Genomic DNA, 23365 nt, shown 5'->3' with positions numbered 1-23365 from the left:
GTTTGTTTGTCTGTTTATTTATTTATGGCTGTGTTGGGTCTTCATTGCTGTGCGCGGGCTTCCTCTAGTTGAGGCGAGCGGGGGCTACACTTAATCACAGTGCATAGGTTTCTCATTGTCGTGGCTTCTCTCGTTGCGGAGCACAGGCTCTAGGCGCGCGGGCTTCAGTAATGTGGCACGTGGGCTCAGTAGTTGTGGCTCGCGGGCTCTAGAGCGCAGGCTTAGCAGTTGTGGCCCACGGGCTTAGTTGCTCCGCAGCATGTGGGGTCTTCCTGGGCCAGGGCTCGAACCCGTGTCCCCTGCATTGGCAGGTGGATTCTTAACCACTGGGCCACCAGGGAAGCCCCCTCCTCCATATGATTTTATTTTTACTTTTTTTGTCAACTCTGTTTCTAAAATCCATCCTTATTGCTATATATAATCTAGTTCATTGCTTTTAACAACTGCATAGGATTCCATGGTAGGCATCCATCATACTTTGCTTATTCATTCCCTACTGCTACAAACAATGCTAGAAAATTATCTTACTTTGCCCCTTGTGAACATGTTCAAGAATTTCTCTGGGACGTATATCCAGGAATGGAATTTCTGTATCATGAAGTTTATGCAAACTTAATTTCACTAAGTACCTCGAGATTATTTTTCAGAAAGTCTGAAGCTGTGTGCACTCTTAACAATGTTACTTGAAAGTTATTACCTCTATCTTCTCTGACACTTGATATTATACAACTTTCTAATGTCTACAATTCAATGGGTATTAAGTGGACTCTTGGTTATTTTAAATTGCATTTCTCTGATTACTAGTGTTTGAATGTTACTTCATATTCTTATTAGCTCATAGAACTCTCCTTCTGTGAAATGCCTACTTGTATACTTTGTGCATTTTTTCCTATTGGTTTTCCTGTTGACTTATAAGATTCCATTGTATATTCTGCATATTAATTCCACGTCTGCTTTAAACATTGCAAATATATCCTTTAGGTCTGTAGTGAAATATAATTGATTTTCTATCTGGCAACCTTAATGAACTCTTGGTTTTTCTAGTTTGTCTATTGATTCTGTTGGGTTTTCTATAGACATAATTAATGTCTTCTGCAAATCAAAACAGTTTTATAAATTCCCTTTCAGTCTTAAACCTTGTTGAGTTTTTCTTTGTTTTGTTTGATTTTGTTGGTTTTTTTCTTACATCATCGTACAGAACTTCCAACGTTATATTAAACAGTCACAGTGCCAGGGGCAACCTTGACTTGTGGGAAACCATCTACAGTTTCTCCAAAGACCAGCCTGTTTTTTCTCACCTTTTTTTGTGAAACAATCTCAAACTTACAGAAAAGTTGTGTGAGTAGTACACAAACCCTTTTCTCTCAGCCATTTGAGAGTAAATTGCCAATATGTTGCCTTATCTTCCCCCAGTACTTTAGTGCATATTTCCTGCTAACAGGGACATTCTCTTAAATGACCACAACACAACCATCAAAATCAGGAAAAGAGGGATGTCCCTGGTGGTCCAGTGGGTAAGACTCTGCATTCCCAATGCAGGGGGCCCAGGTTCGGGAACTAGATCCTGCATGCTGCAACTAAGAGTTCGGATGCCACAACTAAGAAGTCCACATGCGCAACTAAAGATCCCACATGCTGCAACTAAGACCTGGCACCGCCTAAATAAATAATAAATAAATATTTTTTAAAAATCAGGAAAAGAACACCAATACACTCCTGCCACCGAACCCGCAGACCCCATTCAAGTTCTGCCAGTTTTCTAAGTGATATCCTTTATAGCAAAAGGATCCGGTAAAGAGTCACGTGTTGCGTTTAACTGTCATGTCTCTTTAGTCTCCTTCAATGTGGAACAGTTCTTCATTCTTGACTGTCGTAACCTTGACACTTTTGAGGATTACATGCCAGTTATTTGAAGAATGTCCTTCAGATTGGGTTTGTCCTGATATTTCCTCATAGGGTATGCATCTCTGGCAGGACTGTCACAGAAATGCTGCTGCTTTCTTTCTACTGCGTTCTATCAGGTGGCGCCTGTTTCCATGTTTCCTGTAACTTTGATTACTTGATTAAAATGGTATCTGCCAGGTTTCTTCATTGTAAATTACTCTTTCCCCTTTGTAATTAATATTTGGGGCAGAGTACTTTAAAATTATGTAAATATTCCATTCCTCATCAAACTTTCACTTTATTTACTTAATTATATCACCATGGATTCATAAATACCTATTATTGATATATTCAGTAATTGTTATCCCATTACTAATATTATTTATTCTGTTACACAAGTCATCTCTGATTTGGTTTTCCACTGTATCCTTTCAGCATGTCTGTGTCCTTTAGCATTCATCATTTTTTAGCATTTCTTTTCTTTCTGGCACAGAAACATGTTTCAGGCTCAATTTATACTTTCCCTGCATCAGCTCTGGAATCAGCCATTTCTCCAAGGAGCTCTGTTTCCTTTAAGAGGAGAATGTTTTTGAGAAACCACGAGCTGGACACTAACTGTGCTCATTGCTATTAGGCCCTCTCAGTAGACAGAGCTGAGGCATGTAATCTACACACGCCCCCACACACGTACATGCACAAATTCAGCACATTTACATCCGTATTTCTATATCTAAATGTATTGAAAACCATGAGTTCAAGACTGGCAGTTATAAACTATGGCATTTACCTGCTTTAAAATACATCAAAGGATTTCTGTTGTCCTCACCAAATATCTTAGGAACTTGCCAAAATAAGCTAGTCTCTCTTCTCTTTGCCAGACTCCAAGTAATAAATCGAGACTTAAAATTTTGCAATAGAAAGAGACAGAGATCAGCCAAAAATGAGTTTTCTATAGTTGCTTTACTTAAAAATTAATATACCCAAGTGTTAAATAATTATCAGACATAACCTACAGTGGTTTCTTAGCCCTCTGGTGGTGAGGTTTCGTCTTTCATTTCAAATATTTGAGACTCACTTTGTCTTAAAAGAGGTAACAAAGAGACGTTCATTTATGGTCAAGTTCTATGCATGTGGCCTGGTGTTTCCTAGAAGAAAGGTGTTAGTATTCCCTTTTTATAATCTTTACTAGCACAGAAATGACTGACAACGATGAAAACCATTTGCAACTTTTCCTTCCTCGTTTAAGAAGCAAGCATTTTCTAAATCAAAACTACAGTGAGGGGCTTCCCTGGTGGCGCAGTGGTTGGGAGTCCGCCTGCCGATGCAGGGGGACACGGGTTCGTGCCCCTGTCCGGGAAGATCCCACGTGCCGCGGAGCGGCTGGGCCCGTGAGCCATGGCCACTGCGCCTGTGCATCCGGAGCCTGTGCTCCGCAACGGGAGAGGCCACAACAGCGAGAGGCCCGCATACCGAAAAAAAAAAAAAACAAAAAAACAAACTACAGTGAGGCACCACCTCACACCAGTCAGAATGGCCATCATTAAAATGTCTACAAATAACAAATGCTGGAGAGGGTATGGAGAAAAGGGAACCCTCCTAAACACTGTTGGTGGGAATGTAAATTGGTGCAGCCACTATGGAAAACAGTATGGAAGTTCCTTAAAAAACGAAGAATAGAGTTACCAAATGATCTAGCTATCCTACTCCTGGGTGTATATCCGGAGAAAACTCTAATTTGAAAAGACACATGCAAGACAATGTTCATAGCAGCACTATTTACAAAAGCAAGACATGGAAGCAACCTAAATGTCCATCAACAGACGACTGGTTAAAGAAGATGTGGTATATATATACAATGGAATACTATTTGGCCATGACAAAGAATGAAATAACGCCATTTGCAGCAATGTGGATGGACCTAGAGATTATCTCGTACAAAGTGAAGTAAGTCAGAGAAAGATATGATATCATTTATGTGTGTAGTCTAAAATATGGTACAAGTGAACTTATTTACAGAACAGAAACAGACTCACAGACATAGAAAACAACCTTATGGTTAACAAAGGGGAAAGGAGGTGGGGGAGGGATAAATTAGGAGTTTGGGATTAACAGATACACACTACTATTTATAAAATAGCTAACCAACAAGGTCTTACTGTATAGCACAGGGAACTATATTCAATATCCTGTAATAAACCATAACGGAAAAGAAAGGGGAAACAAGAAGCAAGCATTTTCTATTCTCTAACAGAAACCTTTAAAAGTAGCAAGTATACTAGTCTAGGCAAGCGATAAAAGAATTTTGTTGTATGTTGTAAAATGTATAAATTATCTCCTGGACTAGACAGACCTTAATCCAGTAACAGGAGTGATACTTTATCAGTCCATTTCTTCTGCAGAAAAGGAAACATCGTAACACGGTTTATTCTAAAGAGACCTTTGCAGTTGCAGTCAGAATCGACCAGTTTTTTTCAGAGTATTATGGTTTACAAGGTCCTGTGTTGTCTCCTGCCCTTCCTCCTCTCCAACCACATCTCACACCTCTCTTTTCTCACTGTGATCCAGCCACACTGGCTGGATCCACTAGGAGAAACTCCATGTAACAGTGGCTTAAATGAGATATACATTTATTTATCTTTCACTTGAAAAATCCAATACTACACTGTGGTGCAAGGTGTCGATTGTGGTGGAGGTTGTATTGTGGCAAAAGGGAGTGCTATGGAATGAATTGTGTCCTCCAAAATGTGGGACACCTGAGAAACCCAGCTCAAACTCTTCCTTCTATCCAGCACAAATCACAGGCCACAGACTCTGATGTGAAAGTTTCCAAACTGGAAATTTTGCTCACTTGAAAATCTAAATATTTGAAACTCCAAAGCTTTTGTCTGCTTTTCTTCAGTGATATTTCTCCTCTGAGATAAGAAATGTTATTGAATGAAAAGGAGAGAAGGCAAGGGGTGGAGGGTGAAAATGGTGGGAAGCTTGAGAAATGTTTGCAGTGGACATTGTGGTTGATTCCCAATGTCCATTCCATACCAGACAATTAGCCCAAGTCAGTGAGTGGTTTTCCCCTGATGACTGTTACTGTTCCAGGAGCGGACACACCAATGAGCCTTGCCGGACGGTCTGAAGGAAAGGACTTATACTTGGGAGGAGGGGTTTCTCTTTCTTCCACTGAATATGAAGACAGGAGCATCACGCAGTAGCTACTGGCACCCACCTTCAGACAATGAGGAGAACCATCCCGAGGATGACACTTCCCTCCAAGGAGGAAGGCTGAGTAGAACCATGGACAGAGCCTGGGTCCATGACATTATTGAGCTGCTGAATCAACCAACTTCAGAGCCCACCTACCTCTGGCTGCTTGTTACATGAGGTAGTTTACTTTCTTTCTTTTTTTTTTTTTTTAAAATGAGGTTGTATGTTACTTGTAGCAGAAAGCATCCTGATAGATTCAGCATCTCAAAATATTCCATCATACCTGAACTCCAGACCTGTGGACCCAAATGCCTGCCAGCCCTGCCCCTTGGCTGTTCCATAGCATCTCACACTCAATAAGTCTAAAACTGACTTTGTTGTCTTGGGCCCCCTTGTCCCCCTATACCAATCCCTGTTTCTGTGAAAAGTCCCACCGTCCGCCTGGTTGTTCAATTCAAAACCTTGGGTAATCTTTGCTATTTCCCTTTCCCTCACACTGACAATCCCCACTTAGGAACTGCAGATTCTACCTGCCGAATAGTTCTCAAATCCATCCACTTCTTTGCCCACCGCCATCTCTTGCATGTTTCACTGCACAGTCTCTGACCTGCTCCTCCATCTCCTTCCAACTGTGTCTGACACCACAGCCAGAGTGACCTTTCTAAGGTGCAGATCTGAATACTTCACCCATTCAACCCTTTTCTTTCCCTTTTCCTTAGAATAAATTCTAAGTGCCTTAATATGTCATATAAGGCCCTCGGTGACCTGGCCCTCATTGCATCTTTCCAACCTCAACGCAGTTCCTTCCTTTCTAGCCTTCATTCCAGCAACGTAGAACTACTTTCACTTTCCAGACATGCTCCCTCTTGTCTTCTGGCTGATGTATCTACCTAGGAAGTCCTCCTCCTCTCCCTGCTTCACCTGAATAACTGCTGTTCATTCTCCAGAGCTCACTGTGATGGTGCCTCCTTTGGGAAGCCACCTCTACCCTAAGGCTGGGTTAGGTTCTCTTCCCCCTGTTCCCACAACACCATCTCCTTATCCCAATCACATCACTCAGCATGAGAGGTTGGAATTGTATGCTTATTTATCTCTGTCCCCCACCCAGACTGTGAGCTCCTTCAGAGCAGGGACTCTGGCTTACTCCCTGCACCTAGCACTATAATTGAGAGAAGAAGATCATTCTAAATTCAGAAGTAAATTTTGACTTCAAGGCAAGGGTAGGATGGAATGGAGTTGGAGGGCAGCATGGAAATAGACATTTTCAAGCAAGGGAAGGGGTGGTGGTAGCAGAAGCTGATCTGCTGGCTAAGTGTGCTGAAGAGGTTTAGGTGGGTGGCAGGGTCAGGCCAGGGGAAAAGACCACTGAGGCAGACGATGTAACCCAGGCAAGAGATGATGGTGGCGGGGCTTCCCTGGTGGCGCAGTGGTTGAGAGTCCGCCTGCCGATGCAGGGGACACGGGTTCGTGCCCCGGTCCGGGGAGATCCCACATGCCGCGGAGCAGTTAAGCCTGTGCACCACAACTACTGAGCCTGCGCTCTAGAGCCCACGAGCCACAACTACTGAGCCCGTGAACCACAACTACTGAAGCCCGCGTGCCTAGAGCCCATGCTCCACAACAAGAGATGCCACCAAAATGAGAAGCCCGCGTACCACAACGAAGAGTAGCCCCCACTCGCCGCAACTCGAGAAAGCCTGCACGCAGCAACGAAGACCCAACGCAGCCAAAAATAAATAAAATTTTTTTTAAAAAAGAGATGATGGTGGCCTGGACTAGGGTGGTGGCCGTGGGGACGGGGAGAACCAGACAGCCTTGAAAGAGTTATGAAGTAGAATTAACAGAATTGGGGGTAGGTGAAGAAAAGAAAGGAGTATAAGATGAGGTGAGTTCTAATTTGGGCCACAGAAGTCCTAGTGGTGCCTTCATCTTAGGCCGGGGAATCCAGAAGGAAGAACATGACTGCAGAAGGTGGAAAGCGAGGTGAGGGGCTCTGCTTCGGACATTTGGGGCTGCCGATGGAGCACAGAAGTTGAGAAGGAATGGACAGAGAGGTAGGAGGAAAACCAGAAGCGTAGACAGGAGTCATAGATGCTGAGATAGTGGGAGTCGGCCGAGAAATAACCTGAGGCAGGGGAAAAATACTACTGAGCCTCCTTTGCATTGACGCTCCCATGACACAGACACAAGTGCACTAGGGAGGGTCCCCCCCCCGGACACAGACACAAGTGCACTAGGGAGGGTCCCCCCCGCCCTGCCCTCATTTACTATTCTATGATTTTTTTAAAAATCAAAATATAATTCACTTACAATATTATATTATTTTCAGGTGTATAACATAGCCATTCCCTATTTTTATACATTACAAAATGATCACCACTGGAGAGGGTTCCCTTGATAGCAGTTTTATTTGATTTAAAAGTGAAACTCAGACCCTGACCCACCCACTAATCTTGGGGTCGTGGCAGGAGTAGACTCATCCTGGGGATGGTCGGCCTCTTACCAGGACAAGAAATGGGGGGACATATAGACTCTTACCAGGACAAGAAATGGGGGGGACATATAGATTCTTACCAGGACAAGAAATGGGGGGACGTATAGATTCTTACCAGGACAAGAAATGGGGGAACATATAGACTCTTACCAGGATAAGAAATGAGAAACATATGGATCATGTCTCTGTGGGCAGGGAGAGGCCCAGCTGTGGTGCTGGGTAGGGTTTGGCCACGGCCAGGGAAGGGGTGACTGGAGCCATCTGGTGGACACATGCAGAGGGGGAGGAGGCTAATTCGGGACTGGTGTTAGGATTGGGGCTTCGAGGCCTAGGGCAGGGCCAGGGAGCTCTGGACCAGCAAGTTCAGTAGCTGTGAGTAGAAGACTTGTCCAGCTCACTACGCTGCTCCTTGTGAGACTCTGTCACCACCTGCTGGGGGCCGAGGCATGTGAGGGGCACAAACCATTCAGCACCACCCTCCTTCCAGCTCCTTTGTGGCACGGTGTCCCCCCCTCCCTGGCATAACCAGTGGAGGCTCCAGTCTGACCATCCACCTCCATCTCCCTGTCTCACTCCCACCCCAAGAATCACTAAACCCACAAACACCCTAAGATTACCTGCTGCCAGGCTGGGGCTCAGAAATACTATGAGAAATGATGGGGTCCTACTCTCTAGTGACCCATCTCACCTCCCCATCCCGGGTCTCAATGGTCTTGATCAGAACCAACTTCCGGCTCTGGCTCTCCTGGGGAGGCTCCACCTCAGGCACTGGAAAAAGCAAGAAGAGAGGTGGAAGGGAGGAGGCTTGGGATTTCTCTTGTTTTAAGCCCTCACTCCGTCTGGGAGGTGAGGGAGGGGTGGGGAGGGGCAGAGCCTGAGGAGCGAAGGCGAGTGTAGACCAGGACTCAGAAGTTCACGGAGAGAACCAAACCCTGAGCAGAGTCATAGTAAGAGTCCAGTCAGGGCAGAAATGGACAAGGGGACAGACAGTTGGAAGTCAGACGTGAAAGACTCACCAGTCGTCTTTATACTTAAGGATGCAAAGGAATGGACTGGCACGGAGATCCTGGGGGCGAAGCACTCGGTCAGCTACTCCGCTGAGCCGCGGGCCTCCCCCGACTCCTCCCCCGCCCACTCCTGACCACACCCTATCCGACCCGCCCCTCACCGGCTCTCCTCGCCCTCAAGTAGCTTCCGGTAGGTGGCTATCTCGATGTCCAGGGCCATCTTGACGTTGAGGAGCTCCTGGTACTCTCGCAGGTGTCGCGCCATCTCCTCCTTTAGCTGCCGCAGCTCCTCCTCGAGCCGTGCGGTGCCCGCCTGGTACCCGCCGGCTTCCAGGGCAAACTGTTCCTCCAGCTCCCGCAGCTGTCTGAGCAGCGCCTCGTTCTGGGGGTTGGGGGTGAAGGGGGGGGAGTCAATGGGGGGAGCAGCCTTCATCCTCCACCCCCTGGGCGGGGGCGCGCAGCCTGGTACTCACCGTGCCGCGAAGTCCGTCCACCTCGCACGTCAGGCTCTGGATCTGGCGTCGCGACTCGTTCATCTCCTGCTTGGCCTGGCGCAGGGCCTCGTGGTTCCGGTTGGCGGCGTCGGACAGGTCCGCGTACTGCGGCCAGGGGGGTAACCCGGATGTGAGTGGACCAGATGCGCCCTCCCCCCAGCTCCCCACCCTTCCAGATCCTCCCAAACCCTCCCGTGCCCTCGCACCTTGGACTTGTACCACTCTTCTGCTTCCTGCAGGTTCTTCGCCGCGATGCTCTCGTACTGGGCACGGATGTCCCTCAGCGCCGCCGTCAGCTCGGGCTTCACGGTCGCCTCCATCTCGACCTGCTGCACCTGCTGGCTCTCCACGCTCATCTGCAGGTCTCTCAGCTCCTGCCGCCCAGGGCGAGAGGCCGAGTTCATCGCGCAGATCCCACGCGGGCCGCGCGGTTGGTGCACAGAAAAGAGAAGAAACACTTGAGTGAACAGAAGGGGGCGCCAGGGAGTGCAGCGCGCTTGGTACTGCACGGCCCGCGCCACGCCCGTACTAAGCCTCTGGCCAGGTTACGGGGGTGCAGCTCCGCTGCTCGCCACCAGGCGGCGCAGGGGTGTGAGTCAAACCACCTGTAGAGGGGGTTGAGAGCCTGCGTCTACCCTGCGAATCTCACTTCTCTTCCTCAGGTCCACTCGCCAGTCTCTTCCAGAGCTTGTACTCCAGGTCCAACGAGACCACCCCCAACCTCCTGATACCCAGATCCACCCACCTCCTCGTGCAGCTTCTTGAGGAACTCAATCTCATCCATCAGAGACTCAATCTTGCGCTCTAGCTCCAGGCGGGACAGGGTGGCGTCGTCCACGTCCTTCACGGGGTGGCAGTGGGGGTTCGAGAGCAGGGAGGGGTTGCTTAGGTCGACGAAGAGCCTGGCTCTCCCTGTCTGCCTCTGGAGGCTTCTGGTCGCCTCCCTTTGCCCACAGATGCCACCCTGGATACGCAGGCCGGGGGTAGGAACGGGGAGACCGAGCTCACCTTACGGAAAAGCACGAGGCTGTGCTCCGCATCCTCGCGCTTGCGAGTCTCCTCCTCCAGCCTGGGGGGAGGAGTGTGCAGAAGCTGAGCTCCGGGGTCACCGCCCAGCCCTAAGACCGCGACCTCCAGGATCTGGATCAGAGGCTGCTACTGCCCAGGACCCTGAGGAGGGGTCTTCAGGCTGCCTGATGGAATTGCCCCATATTTCCCTTTAACCTGCTGGGAGCTGAGATGCGGCCCCTTTATACACAGGGGAGACATAGTAACTCCCCCTTCCTCCCCTCCCCAGAGACTCAGCATAGTGGTAGAGGGGGACTGGGGGTGTTGCCCGCTGGCGAGGATGCTGCCTGCACACGCCCAGGTGGACAAGGCGGGCCACTCCCTCTGGCGGCCGCCTCGACGGCCGCCGCCCAGCCCCGGTCCTGTCCCCTGACCTCTGCTTAAGCGCCGCCAGGTCCTCTGCCAGCCCGTCGCGCTCCACCTGCACCCGGTCGCGCTCGCGGCCCAGCAGCTCTAGCTCCCTCCGCAGCTCGCGCAGCTCCTGCTGGCACAGCTGGTCGGCGCGCGCCGGCTCCTGGCCCCGGGCTTGGCTCAGCTCCCCGCGCAAGGCCGCGTTCTGCTGCTCCAGGAAGCGCACCTTCTCGATGAAGTTGGCGAAGCGGTCGTTGAGCTCTTGCAGCTCCTGCTTTTCGTTGCTGCGCGTGGCCAGGAACTCCTGGTTGAGGGCCTCGGCCATGGAGAAGTCGAGGCGCTCCGAGGGCAGGCGCAGGAGGGCGCTCGCGGCCGCCCGGGGACTGCGGAAGCTGCCCAGGCGCACGGAGGAGCCGGGGGACGCCGAGCCCAGCAGGCGGCTGCTCGAGAAGCGGGAGCTGCCAGAGTAGGAGAAGGCCCCCGGGGACAGCGAGGGCGGTGGCCCGAAGGTGCGGCGGTAGTAGGTGGAACTGACGCTGGACCGGAGGCCCGACGGGTGGCTCATGGCGGCCGAGGATGGGCAGTCACCGCTGGCAGAGCTTGTCCGGGCGCTGGGAAGGAGCCGCAAACCGTTGCGAGGCGGCTTTATAGCCCTGCGGGCTCAGGGGGGGCATGAGCTGCTCCTCCCACTGGCCTGACGGTGGGGCTATGTGGGGAGGGGGACGCCCCACCCCTGCGGAGCAGCAGGAGCGCCGCACCCTCCCTCCCCGGTTGCCAGCGTCCTGCCTACTTGATTCCCCCAGTTGCTGGTGGGGAAGGAAACAGGGATGGCTACCACAGGCCACAGGCAGGCGGGAGGTGGGGTTCGGGTGTTGGGGGGGGTGTCAGTGCCTTCCAGCAAATATCTGGAACTGGAGCCTAGGGTGGGAGGGCCTCACTGGAACTGGGGTCCCTGCCTGAAAGAGCTGGTGAAAACTGGGGGCTAGGTGGACTGGATGTTAAAGGGCAGGCTTCTGGCACATGGGCAGGGAGGACGTAGCCCAGGTGCAGGGAGAATTGGCCTGGCTTAGGCCCCAGAGGCTGTGCCTCTACATGGCCTCTGAAGGCTAGGCTCTGCTTTCAAATGCTGTCAGCTGCCCCCTCTGTCACCACACCCAAGGAGATCTGGGGGATCTCCATGTCCTTCTCCTTGATGAATCTGGTTTGGTTGCCAGGGGAATGGGAAGAGGGAGGATGGGAGAGAGGGGTGGGATGGATAAACCAGGGCGGGTCGCCACTAACTCCTGGGGGACAGGAGTGCAAAGGCAGCTGAGATGGGTGAGGAAGGGCTGCTCTCCCTGTAATCCCCAGGGCTCTGTGAAGGGTTGCTGCCTGGCGCCAGCTCTGCTGCTAATGGACTTGCTTCTTCCCCTCCCCCTCCCCTGGACACTTGGCCAGGAGGTTGTCTGCTGATGTCTCAGCCTTAAAGACACAGATCCCAAATCTACCCCAGGCCCCAACAAGGTGGGCACATCAGAGGGGGCTGAGGGTGACTAGGCCCAGCTCTGGGTCCCACTTGGGAGGGTCTGTGCCATGCCAGAGGCTGAACTGAGTGAGCTAGCATGTGCTGTCTGGCTTTACTGGATTCTCCCTTCCCCCAACCCACCGCTGCTCAGTCACAGCCTTACAGGAACCGGGGCGATTCCTGAAGTAGGAAGGGGAGGGGGCTGAAGGGTAGCAGCTGCTGCCAAGGCTGAGAGATAGACACACTGGCAGGAACCGGTTTCCAGTACTGAGGAGCTGCAGGTACCCAGCGATAGGCCAGGCTGGATGGGAAGAGAAGGGGAAAGAGAAAGTACCCATCCCCATCGGCTCAGGGACTGAAAGAGGAGAAAAAGGCCCAGAACAGAGCCACAAGCCTGTGCACACACACAGATGCGTATGCGTAATAGCACCGTTCACCTATGTGCACACACATTAGACACACCCAACCACAGGGCCCTTCATACCCTCCCCCACCCGAGTTAGCAGAGAGGCTGATGTCTGGCCTTTGCATGTCAAACGGCTTCCAGAACGCAGGCACAGGCTGCCCAGGAGTGGACAGAGGCAGCTTGGATGGTCTGCAGGAGTCGAGGTGCTGAGGCCTGTTGGGCTTGCCAGGAGCTAAGGGGCTGCCGCCGCTGGGTACTCCGGGGCTCTCCAGCAAGGACAGGTCCGCATAGGATTGGCCCTGAGGGCAAGAGCTGGGCATCTGGGGAAACAGGTCTGGGACTCCACGGCTGCACCTCTGGCTGAGGGGATGAGGAGGGCGGCTCCCTGGCTGGCCATCCCCTCAGCACTGCAGGGCAGAGGGGCCTCCCCGCCTTTGTGTGTCCTCTGAGATGGGCCAACGCCCTCACGCTCACATCCCTACCGCCTTTGCCTTGTCTCCTCTCCAGGCCCCTCCTTCCTTCTGGGCTATTAGTTTCTCCCTGAACAGCTGCCAGGTCCTTCTCCTTGATGAATCTGGTTTGGTTGCCAGGGGAATGGGAAGAGGGAGGATGGGAGAGAGGGGTGGGATGGATAAACCAGGGCGGGTCGCCACTAACTCTTGGAAGTGGGGAGGGGTAGGGTCCTGCCTGGGTTAGGGGGAGGGGGCTTGACAGATGTGAGGAGGTGAATGGGGAAGCTAGGTGCTTTCTGCTGCAGCCCTGGGCTCTGAGCCCCAGCTGCCATTGAAGCCCCATCCACTCCAGCCGAGGCCCTGCCCTGCCCTGCCCTGCCTGCTGTCCTCCGGGTACAAACTGGGAGTCTGAGCTGGTACTTCACGCAAAGGGACAGGTAAGGCCTGGCGAGGACGAGCTCAGGCTTTCTCTTTATAGGGAACTGCTGGCAGACCTGGGCCTTTCAGAGTAGAGGCCTCTAGGGCTGGCCCCGGGGAGTTACCAGTGGGGTTCACATCCTCTCCCCTGCTTAAGCTCCCAGCTCACCACCCAGAAGCCTCAGAGCAGAGGGACCCAGGACCACCTCAGCAGGGCTCTGGGAGCTGTAAGGCTAGGGTCTGGCCTGGGTTTGGGAACCAGGCCTGTTGGCAATGCAGAGAAGACTCCTCCCCCGTCCTCAGAAAGAGCTGGGCCTCGGAGGTCTTGTGGCCGGAAGAAAAGTAGGAAAGGGTCCCGGTTAAGAGCCAGGGCTCTGGCATTCAGCTACCAAGCTTCCCATCTGATTCCAACACTCTGTTGTACAAATGTAGTCTCATTACTATGTCCTCTCATGTGCTCCAGCAAAAGGGGGAAAATTGTACTTTCCACCTCATAGTGTTGTTGGGAGGGTTAAATAAATACATGTAAAATACTTAGGGCACACATAATAAAAGCTGAAAACTTAAGCTAATTTTATTACTACTACTATTACTACTATTAGAAATTGTCAGCCCCCAAGTACAGTGAAGAAGGATCTGGACTTCCTTTGGATTGTCCCCACAAAGAGCAGTGCTGGACCGGGGTGGCAGGAACCCAGTACTTCCTGGCTGATGGAAGGAGGGAAGGGTGGCCTCAGTGCACTGGGCAAATAGTAGACTGATCAAGACATGGACTCTGGACAGACTGACTACATGGGTTTGATCATGGCTCCTCAACTTAATTAGCTGTATGCTTTGAGTTTGGTTGAGTGATTTAACCTCTATTCTCTCCATTTTCTTTGTCCATCAGTGGGGATGATAATAATAGTACCTAACCCATAGGGTGGAGGAGTAATTGAGTTCCAGTATGTGAAGCACTTAGTACTTGGCACATAACGCATGCTATATAAGTATTAGCCAGCGTTATTATTACCCCTCCTCCTTCTGCTGTCCTTGGCTGCTCTGGCGAAGGCTCAAAGAGAAATAACCACTGTATTCAGAGGTTTGCAAGGCAGGTAAGAAATGAAGTTTAGGTTACTGGCAAGAGAGCTGCTAAATGACAGGCCATGGACTCAAAGCTGGATGAGAAGGGGTGTGTAGACAAGAGAGGGTGGGGTATTGGGAGGGTAAAGAGGTCCATAGCTGGACTTCCAGGCAAGGCCAAAGAACAGTCACAGTACAAGGAACCGAAAGAGGCACTGAGAGGGTAGGAAGTTGTTTTCAGAGAGCAGGGTGCATGAATTCGTGATTCTGGAGCTGGGGTATTTGTGGATAAGATTCTCAGGGTGGGGCTTCCCTGGTGGCGCAGTGGTTGAGAATCCACCTGCCAATGTAGGGGACACGGGTTCGAGCCCTGGTCCGGGAAGATCCCACATGCCGCGGAGCGACTAAGCCCGCGCTCCACAACTACCGAGCCTGCGCTCTAGAGCCCGTGCTCCGCAACAAGAGAAGCCACCGAAATGAGAAGCCTGAGCACCGCAACGAAGAGTAGCCCCCACTTGCCACAACTAGAGAAAGCCCGTGTGCAGCAACGAAGACCCAACACAGCCAAAAATAATAAATTAAATAATTTTTTAAAAAAAATTCCCAGGGTGTTTCTAAGGAGTGAGCAGCTAAGGTGGAATGGCGGGAAAGGTCATGGGAGAAGAGATCAGGCCATCAGACTGGGCACTTACTAGCTGTGTGACCCTGGGCAAGTTACATATCCTCTCTGAGCTTCAGTTTCTTCATCTGTAAAATAGGAATGATGATACCTTCCTTCCAGAGGTGTCATGAGCTCCAAATGAGGTATTATGCATAAAGCGATTAGCATGTTGTGAGGCTCACAGTAGGTGCTCAACACTGTTGATTGCCTTCTTCCCCTCCCATGTGACAGAGAGGAAACAGACTCACAGAATCAATGACATAACCCTAATTACTTGTACCTAAGGGTTAGCTGGCATCTCCCTGCCCCTTGAGGTCTAGGATTGGCTCAACCTCCACTCCACATCCTGGGGAAATTCCAATGTCCTCCCCAAGATCTCTTTGCCTTCCTGTTGCTTCCTCTTTGCATCCCTAGCTCCAGGTCCCTGCTGCCCCTGAACTGGCTGACTTTACAGCTAACTCTCCACAGTGTCTCAGATGTGGAACTTGGCACCGTCCCTCGGGTCCTGTGATCTCCTTTCCCATCACTTGGGTAGGAACTGAGGCTCGGAGGGACAAAGTTGCCTGTCTGAGGTTGCGCAGTGAGCAAATTACGGCTTCCTCTCCAGGAAGACACCTCCTGGTTGGTCAGGGCCTGCTGGTGTTCTGTATTCTGGGTCTGCAGGAGCCCAGATGAGCCCCAGCCAGAAGGAGTCCAGCTCCATTCGAGGTGGGCTCTCCCAGGCTGGTCTGGCTGCAGGGTCCCTATTGACAGAGTGGCTCCACCGGCGTGGAATCCTTTCCTCATTATCTCCATTTGGGGGCTCCACTCGTCCCTGTTAGGAAGCACCCTGGGTATCTTCTCCATCTCATCACTTCTCTCACTGTATAATATAGCAATAGCTAACATTTCCTATGTGCCAAGCACTATGCTAAGCATTTTACCCGTTATCATTTTTAATCCTAACAATAACCCTAGGACATAGGTACTACTACTATTCCCATTTTACAGTTGGAGAAACTGAGGCACAGAGAGGTTAGGCAACTTGCCCAACGTCACACAGCTAGTAAACTAGTAATCTGTTTATGTCTGACTCCCCTGCTCCCTGACAATATGATATCTGAGGGCAGCCATCAGATCTTATTCACTTTTGTGTCTCTGGTGTCTAGCACAGGACCTAAGTCAAACAGCTGTTGGTTAAACTGAAGGGAACCCAGAGGCACCTGAAAAATTTTTTCCCCCGTGGTTGTCGAGTCAGGAAAATAGAGAGGTGTGTTGCTGCCACCTTCTGGCCAGATGCTAGAATGACATGGCTGCAGTCTGAATCCATCCACGTTTATTGAGTTTAACACTCAAGGCTCAGGAACATTGGAATTTGGGGGATGCTCCAAAACTATTTATTATGACCTCCTTTTTTAAAGATGAGGGGACTTCCCTGGTGGTCCAGTGGTTAAGACTCCACGCTCCTGATGCAGGGGGCCCAGGTTCGACCCCTGGTCAGGGAAATAGATCCCACATGCTGCAACTAAGAGTTCACATGCCGCAACTAAGAGTCCACATGCCGCAACTAAAGATCCTGGATGCTGGAAGGAAGACCCGACACAGCCAAATAAATAAATAGTTTTTTAAAAAGAAGCACTTCCCTATTCTTTTTTTTTTTTTTTTTTTTTTTGAGATACGCGGGCCTCTCACTGTTGTGGCCTCTCCCGTTGCGGAGCACAGGCTCTGGACGCGCAGGCTCAGTGGCCATGGCTCACGGGCCCAGCCGCTCCGCGGCATGTGGGATCTTCCCGTTCCGGGGCACAAACCCGTGTCCCCTGCATTGGCAGGCGGATTCTCAACCACTGCGCCACCAGGGAAGCCCACTTCCCTATTCTTTAAAATAAATAAATAAATAAATAAAGAGGAGAATTAGAGTGTGTAAAATAGAATAGCAGCACTGGTATTAGGACTTCTGAGCCCTGATTTCATTCTTCCCCTGGGCTCTAGGAACCTCCTCTGCACCCCCGGAAGCCCAAAGCCAGAGAAGGAGGCAAAGTCTGTCCTCAACTCCCGCCTTATCCTCTACTCTGTCCACAATCTCCTGTCCTGCCCTCACTGTAAAATTGCATCTCCATCCATCTGCCTGCCTGACCCTTCCAACCAGCTACCGGTCAACTGGAGAACAGGAGAGCAGCTTATGGCTACAGGATGCTAAGTGAAACTTCCTCCTCATGGTGTGGCCCAGAGACCTGACTCAGAATCACCTGAGGGCCCATTAAAAAGCAGATTTCAGTGCTCCACCTAGATCTTCTGAATCCCTAGAATTCTGTATTTTAACAAACTTCCTAGGTGATTTTTAGTGCACATAAAAATCTGAGCAGGGACATCCCTGGCAGTGGTTAAGGCTTTACCTTCTGATGCAGGGGTTACTGGTTTGATCCCTGGTCGGGGAGCTAAGATCCCACATGCCTCACTGCCAAAAAACCAAAGCATAAAACAGAAGCAATATTGTAACAAATTCAATAAAGACTTAAAAAATGGTCCACATCAAAAAAAATCTTTAAAAAAATCTGAGCATACCTGGATTAAGACTTTTTCTTTAACTTGTCCATTTCCCCCTCCCCCCTGCCATTTCATTTTGATTTTCAAACCCAGAGAAAAGTCTAGAGGGGCTTCCCTGGTGGCGCTGTGATTAAGAATCCGCCTACCAATGCAAGGGACACGGGTTCGAGCCCTGGTCCGGGAAGATCCCACATGCCACGGAACAACTAAGCCCGTGCGCCACAACTCCTGAGCCTGAGTGACACAACCACTGAAGCCGGTGCACCTAGAGCCCGTGCTCCGCAGCAAGAGAAGCCACCGCAATGAGAAGCCTACGCACCGCAACGAAGAGGGGCCCCCACTCGTCTCAACTAGAGAAAGCCTGCGCACAGCAATGAAGACCCAATGCAGCCAAAAATAAATAACAAATAAATTTATTTTTAAAAAAGAGAATATTGCTATCCACACCAATATATCTTTTCCCAGGGTATAACAATTACCAGTTGTTAATATTTTGCCACAGTTCCTTTGAAAGTAATTTTCAGACATTATGTCTCACCCCGAAGTACTTCAGCATGCATCTCCTAAGAATAAGGACATTTTCCTATACAATCACAGTACTATTAACCCCCCAAGAAACTTAACATTGATACAACAGTATTATATAATATATAGTTTATACTTATATTCCCTACCCCTACAATGACCCCAATAATGTCCTTCATAGTTGTTTTCCCCTGATCCAGTACTCAAAGATAAAGAATTGTATTTGGTTGGCACCTGGGCAGGGATAAGTCTGGGATGAGTTTGGCATGTTTGCAGGACTGTAGAAAGGTGAGGCTGGAGTGAGATGGGTGGGAGGAGAGAAGAGAAGGTGACGTGAGAGGAGTGGGGAGGAGTCAGACCACAGGCTTTCTAAATCAGAGGAAAGGGTTTATAGCTTATTTTTTTAATTTATTTTTAAAATAAATTTATTTCTTTAGTTTTAATATTTATTTATTTATTTATTTATTTGTCCAGGCTGCACCGGGTCTTAGCTGTGGTACTCGGGATCTTCGCTGTGGCATGTGGACTCTTAGTTGCGGCACGCGTGCCCAGGTTCTTTGCATCTTTCTGTTCTGTTAGGCTGGGAATGTTAGCTTTTGTCCTCATATCTGTGCAGTTGTGATCACAAGATAACTGTGGCAACTTCAAGTATCATGTGCTCACAAAATAAAGTCAAAGGTTCAAAAGAGAAAATCCTTTCCCTGTGTTCCTTTTTCTTTAAATATAAGCAGACTATTTTATTATTTTTTTTAATTCTAAAATATTTATTTATTTAGGCTGCACTGGGTCTTAGTTGCTGCACACGGGATCTTTTAGTTGCGGCATGCATGCAGGATCTAGTTGCCCGACCAGGGATCGAACCCGGACCCCCTGCATTGGGAGCACGGACCACCAAGGAAGTCCCTACAGCTGATTATAAATGCAATGCAAAGCCACTGAATGGTTTTATTTTATTTTTATTTATTTATTTATTTATTTTTATTTATTTTTTTTTGCAGTACACAGGCCTCTCACCGTGTGGCCTCCCCCGTTGCGGAACACAGGCTCTGGACGCGCAGCCTCAGCGGCCATGGCTCACGGGCCCAGCTGCTCCGCGGCATGTGGGATCTTCCCGGACCGGGGCACGAACCCGTGTCCCCCGCATGGGCAGGCGGCCTCTCAACCACTGCACCACCAGGGAAGCCCTATTTATTTATTTTTAATAAATTTATTTTATTTATTTATTTTTGGCTGTGTTGTGTGTTCATTTCTGTGCATGGACTTTCTCTAGTTGCGGTGAGCAGGGACTACTCTTCATAGCAATGCGCAGGCTTCTCATTGCGGTGGCTTCTCTTGTTGCAGAGCATGGGCTCTAGGTGTGTGGGCTTCAGTAGTTGTGGCTCATGGGCTCTAGAGCGCAGGCTCAGTAGTTGTGGTGCATGGGCTTGGTCGCTCCGCAGCATGTGGGATCTTCCCGGACCAGGGCTCGAACCTGTGTCCCCTGCATTGGCAGGTGGATTCTTCACCACTGCGCCACCAGGGAAGCCCCCACTGGAGAGTTTTAAGCAGAGGAATGACTTGATCAGGTTTATGACTTTAAAAGTTCAATCTGAAGACAATTTCATATTTGGGACATTCTATCGGATGATTCCTAGGCTCTAAGAAGTCAAAGCCATTTTTTTAAAAAGTGAGTGTAATTAGTTTTCTAGGGATGTCATAAGAAATTACCACAAACGTGGTGGCTTAAAACCACAGAAATTTATTCTTTCACAGTTCTGGAGACTGGAAGTCCAAAATCAAGATGTTGGTAAGGCATATTCCCAAAGCCTCTAGCGGGGAATCCTTCCTTGCCTCTTCCAGCTTCTAGTGGCTCCGGGAGATCCTTGGCTGCGGCTGTATTGTTCTAATCTCTGCCTCTGCCTTCACATGGCCTTCTCCTCTTCTGTGTCTATATCTTCTCTTTCCTTCCTATAAAGACACTTGTCACTGGATTTGGGGACCCAGGTAACCCAGGACGATCTCAAGGTCCTTAACTACATATTGCAAAGACCCTTTTTCCAAATAAGGTCATATTCACTGGTTCTGGGATATGGACATATCTTTTGTGGGGGGGGGCCTCCATTCAACCCACTACAGTGGGAGATTGTTCTAGACAAGAGACTAAGAGATATAACAACTAAATTCAATGTTCAGGCTTAAACTGGATCCTAGATTTGAAGAAGAAAAAGGCTACTGGAGAAATTTGTGTATTATATGCTATGGAATGATTATTACCGCTTTTAGGTGTGAAGACGGGAATGCGGTTGTATAAGGAAGGTTCTTGTTCTTAGGAGGTGCCTGCAGGAGCATTTAGGGGTGAAGTGTCATAATGTCCACAACCTTCCTTCTAGTGGGTCAGTTCCATTGTCCTCGATATCGTTATGATGCAAGGCAGTGGTTCTGACTACTGGGTAAGTGTGACAGAGAAGGAGTTAGTCACACCGCTTATTAGAATAGGACCCGAGCTTCTCATCCTGGTCTCCACTTGATTCTGCAGGTCTCTTATAAGAGACTGTGCCTGATACGAATTTCTTGAGCGCACGCTCATGCCTGAGATGAGACAGGACAGGGCTCCTGCCCCTCAGGCCAGCCACCAGGAGACTCCTTTTTGCGATCATAACACTCTGCCATCTATGTTCCCCCCACCTCCTGCAGGGAGAGGCCAGGTGGCAGCTGAACAGACAAGTTCAAGGAGTCTGATGCCCTACAAACGGCCCTGTCTGCCCTCTGCCTGCAGGCCACACAGGTGCTCTTCTGACAGCTGGGTCTGGCTTGGCCCGAGCTTTCTGAGCTTTCTGAGCCTGTGGATCTCACAGCCATTGAGGGCCAATTGTCAGCACCTGTTAGATGTTGTCTCACTCTCCAGGTGAATTCTCTCACACTGTTGTGTTGGCACCTGGCCAGAGGGAAAGGAGGTGATGGAGGAAATGAGGATGGGGAAGGAGGAGACAGTTGAGAGAAGGAAGGGAGAAATGGAAGTGGAGGGAGATGAGGGTTGGGGAGAGAGGGGAGCAGTGGGGGACAGTAAAAGAAACCAAATGGGCCAGAGAAGGAGAAAAAGCCTCTCAGGCTTTTTCCTCTCAAGGATCCAAGGGCCCCCCACACAAGAGAATAACTGGCCAAATGGCCTCTGTTCATACCCTGGAGCCCCCAGAACCTAGCCTGTTTCCTGTCCCAAGAGTCCCCCAGTACCACCCCCTGTCTACAAGGGCAGCTCAAAGCTCCTTAGGCCCTGGAAGATTTGGGACTGCCCTGGGGTTGAGCTCCTTCTGGCTGGGCTTCCTAGGAGGAGCTGGTTCTTCCAGAGTGGGCCTCCTTGGTCTTCTGTATCAGAAGCTATCTATATCTTCCGATCCACAGATCAGGCTATGGCTCCATTCACCGTTGCATGTAAAAGGGAAGGTTTTTCAGGCCTGCAGATGTTTTCTGTGTGCTTTTAATCTGTGGCTTAAGTCCATCCAAGACTCCTGGAAAGACTGAAAGGAAGCAGCAGATCAGTTTGGTTGGCCAGGCATTGCAGGCAGAGGAAGGTCAAAAACCAAAGAAAGGAAGGGAGGTATGGAATCTTTACTCTCCCAGGCCAGTGTTTGCACTGGAAGGGGGATTATACAATTTTTAAAGGGTCTTAATATTTTTATTATTATTTCACTAAACTCTTCTACGAACTATTGCATGAGGCTTTTATATTAGTTAGAATACTTTTGGCAGGAAGCAATAGAAGACCCAACTCAAAATGACCCAGCAATAAAAGGATTATAATCTCACATAATGAAAAATCCAGAGGGAGAGAAGTTTCAGGACTAGTTATTGAGGGGCTCAACATCCTATCCAGGACCCAGGTTCTTTGCATCTTTCTGTTCTGTTAGGCTGGGAATGTTAGCTTTTGTCCTCATATCTGTGCAGTTGTGATCACAAGATAACTGTGGCAACTTCAAGTATCATGTGCTCACAAAATAACGTCAAAGGTTCAAAAGAGAAAATCCTTTCCCTGTGTTCCTTTTTTAAAAATATAAGCAGGCTATTTTATTATTTTTTTTAATTCTAAAATATTTATTTATTTAGGTTGCACTGGGTCTTAGCTGCTGCACATGGGATCTTTTAGTTGCGGCATGCATGCAGGATCTAGTTCCCTGACCAGGGATCAAAGCCAGGCCCCCTGCATTGGGAGCGAGAAGTCTTACCCACTGGGCTACCAGGGAAAGTGCCCCCTGTGTTCCTTTATTTATTTTTTTAAAAATAAATTTATTTATTTATTTTTGGCTGCGTTGGGTCCTCATTGCTGCACGCGGGCTTTCTCTAGCTGTCACGAGCCGGGGCTACTCTTCGTTGCGGTGCACGGGCTTCTCATTGTGGTGGCTTCTCTTTGTTGTGGAGCACGGGCTCTAGGCACGTGGGCTTCAGTAGTTGTGGCACATGGACTCAGTAGTTGTGGCTCACGGGCTCTAGAGCTCAGGCTCAGTAGTTGTGGCACACAAGCTCAGTTGTTCTGCGGCATGTGGGATCTTCCCGGACCAGGGTTCTAACCAGTGACCCCTACATTTGGCAGGCGGATTCTTAACCACTGTGCCATCAGGGAAGCCCCGCTGTGTTCCTTTTTAAGAGCAAAGAAATTCTTCCAAGAATATCTTCTCATCAACCCCATCCAGAAGACTTTACCTCCCCTCTCATTTGCATAATTGCATCACCTGCTGCTTCCTTAACCAGTCCCAGGCAAGAGAACTGGAATTACCTTGATGAGCTTAGACTAAGATTTGCCCTGGTGGTGGAGAGGCCCAGAGGGTGTGTTGGCAAATAAAACCACCAGCTGGGAATGGCTTGGGGGTAGATATGCGATAGTGGCTGCCACAATTGCCCACCTCTTCTGACATGCGGCATATACTGCCTTGAATTAGGATTGTGCCTATGCGATCTGTCTCTAAAAACTGATGGGGACAAAAAAGCTAAATATGTTCCCTATAGAACCCAGCACAGTGACTTGCACTAAACAGGTTCTTCAAAAATAATGAATGAATTAAACTTAAAAACTGCAATAATTGTTATAATAGTATAATTGGCCATGATTATCTTTGTCAAAGACATTTCAGTATTAGTTTACTGTTGGGCTAGACATCTCCAGTGAGCCAAATGAAATATTTAATAAGAACAGAGTGGAGCGGGGGAAGGGGATAAAGTGTGACAGCAATGAGATTGTACGTATACCTACCTCCCCAATGAATTAAACTAATTTGTCAATGTAGACAAAATTCTCATGTAATTAGGAATGCTTTATAGTCTGTTCTCTTTTTTATAAGAGAGAGAAAA

General features: G+C 49.4%; 1 protein-coding gene and 1 non-coding gene across 4 annotated transcripts; one reads left to right on the top strand and one right to left on the bottom strand.

The window, feature by feature from the left end:
• Positions 1-7471: 7471 nt before the first annotated feature.
• Positions 7472-12436, bottom strand: PRPH (peripherin). 3 transcript variants are annotated; one of them, XM_067009224.1, is made up of 10 exons: positions 12142-12436; positions 10520-11107; positions 10086-10146; positions 9823-9918; positions 9284-9451; positions 9057-9182; positions 8745-8965; positions 8593-8642; positions 8265-8344; positions 7472-8008 (listed from the first exon to the last, which is right to left on the bottom strand). In XM_067009224.1, exons 1-10 carry the CDS (start codon positions 12342-12344, stop codon positions 7940-7942), a joined length of 1662 nt encoding a protein of 553 aa, XP_066865325.1. In that variant the 5' UTR covers positions 12345-12436; the 3' UTR covers positions 7472-7939. The 3 variants fall into 3 exon arrangements, with proteins under 3 accessions (XP_066865325.1, XP_058936641.2, XP_066865326.1); XM_059080658.2 differs by having other exon boundaries at positions 7472-8005; XM_067009225.1 differs by lacking the exons at positions 7472-8008; positions 8593-8642 and having other exon boundaries at positions 8268-8344.
• Positions 12437-16409: 3973 nt separating this feature from the next.
• TRNAQ-CUG (transfer RNA glutamine (anticodon CUG)) lies at positions 16410-16482 on the top strand. The gene has a single exon. It is a non-coding gene; the product is annotated as a tRNA-Gln (tRNA).
• The last annotated feature ends 6883 nt before the right edge of the window (positions 16483-23365 follow it).

Source organism: Kogia breviceps, chromosome 12, assembly GCF_026419965.1.
Source record: "Kogia breviceps isolate mKogBre1 chromosome 12, mKogBre1 haplotype 1, whole genome shotgun sequence".
Lineage (NCBI taxonomy): Eukaryota > Metazoa > Chordata > Mammalia > Artiodactyla > Physeteridae > Kogia > Kogia breviceps.
The sequence above is the reverse complement of the archived record's forward strand: the minus strand, read 5'-3'. Positions and strand labels throughout refer to the sequence as shown.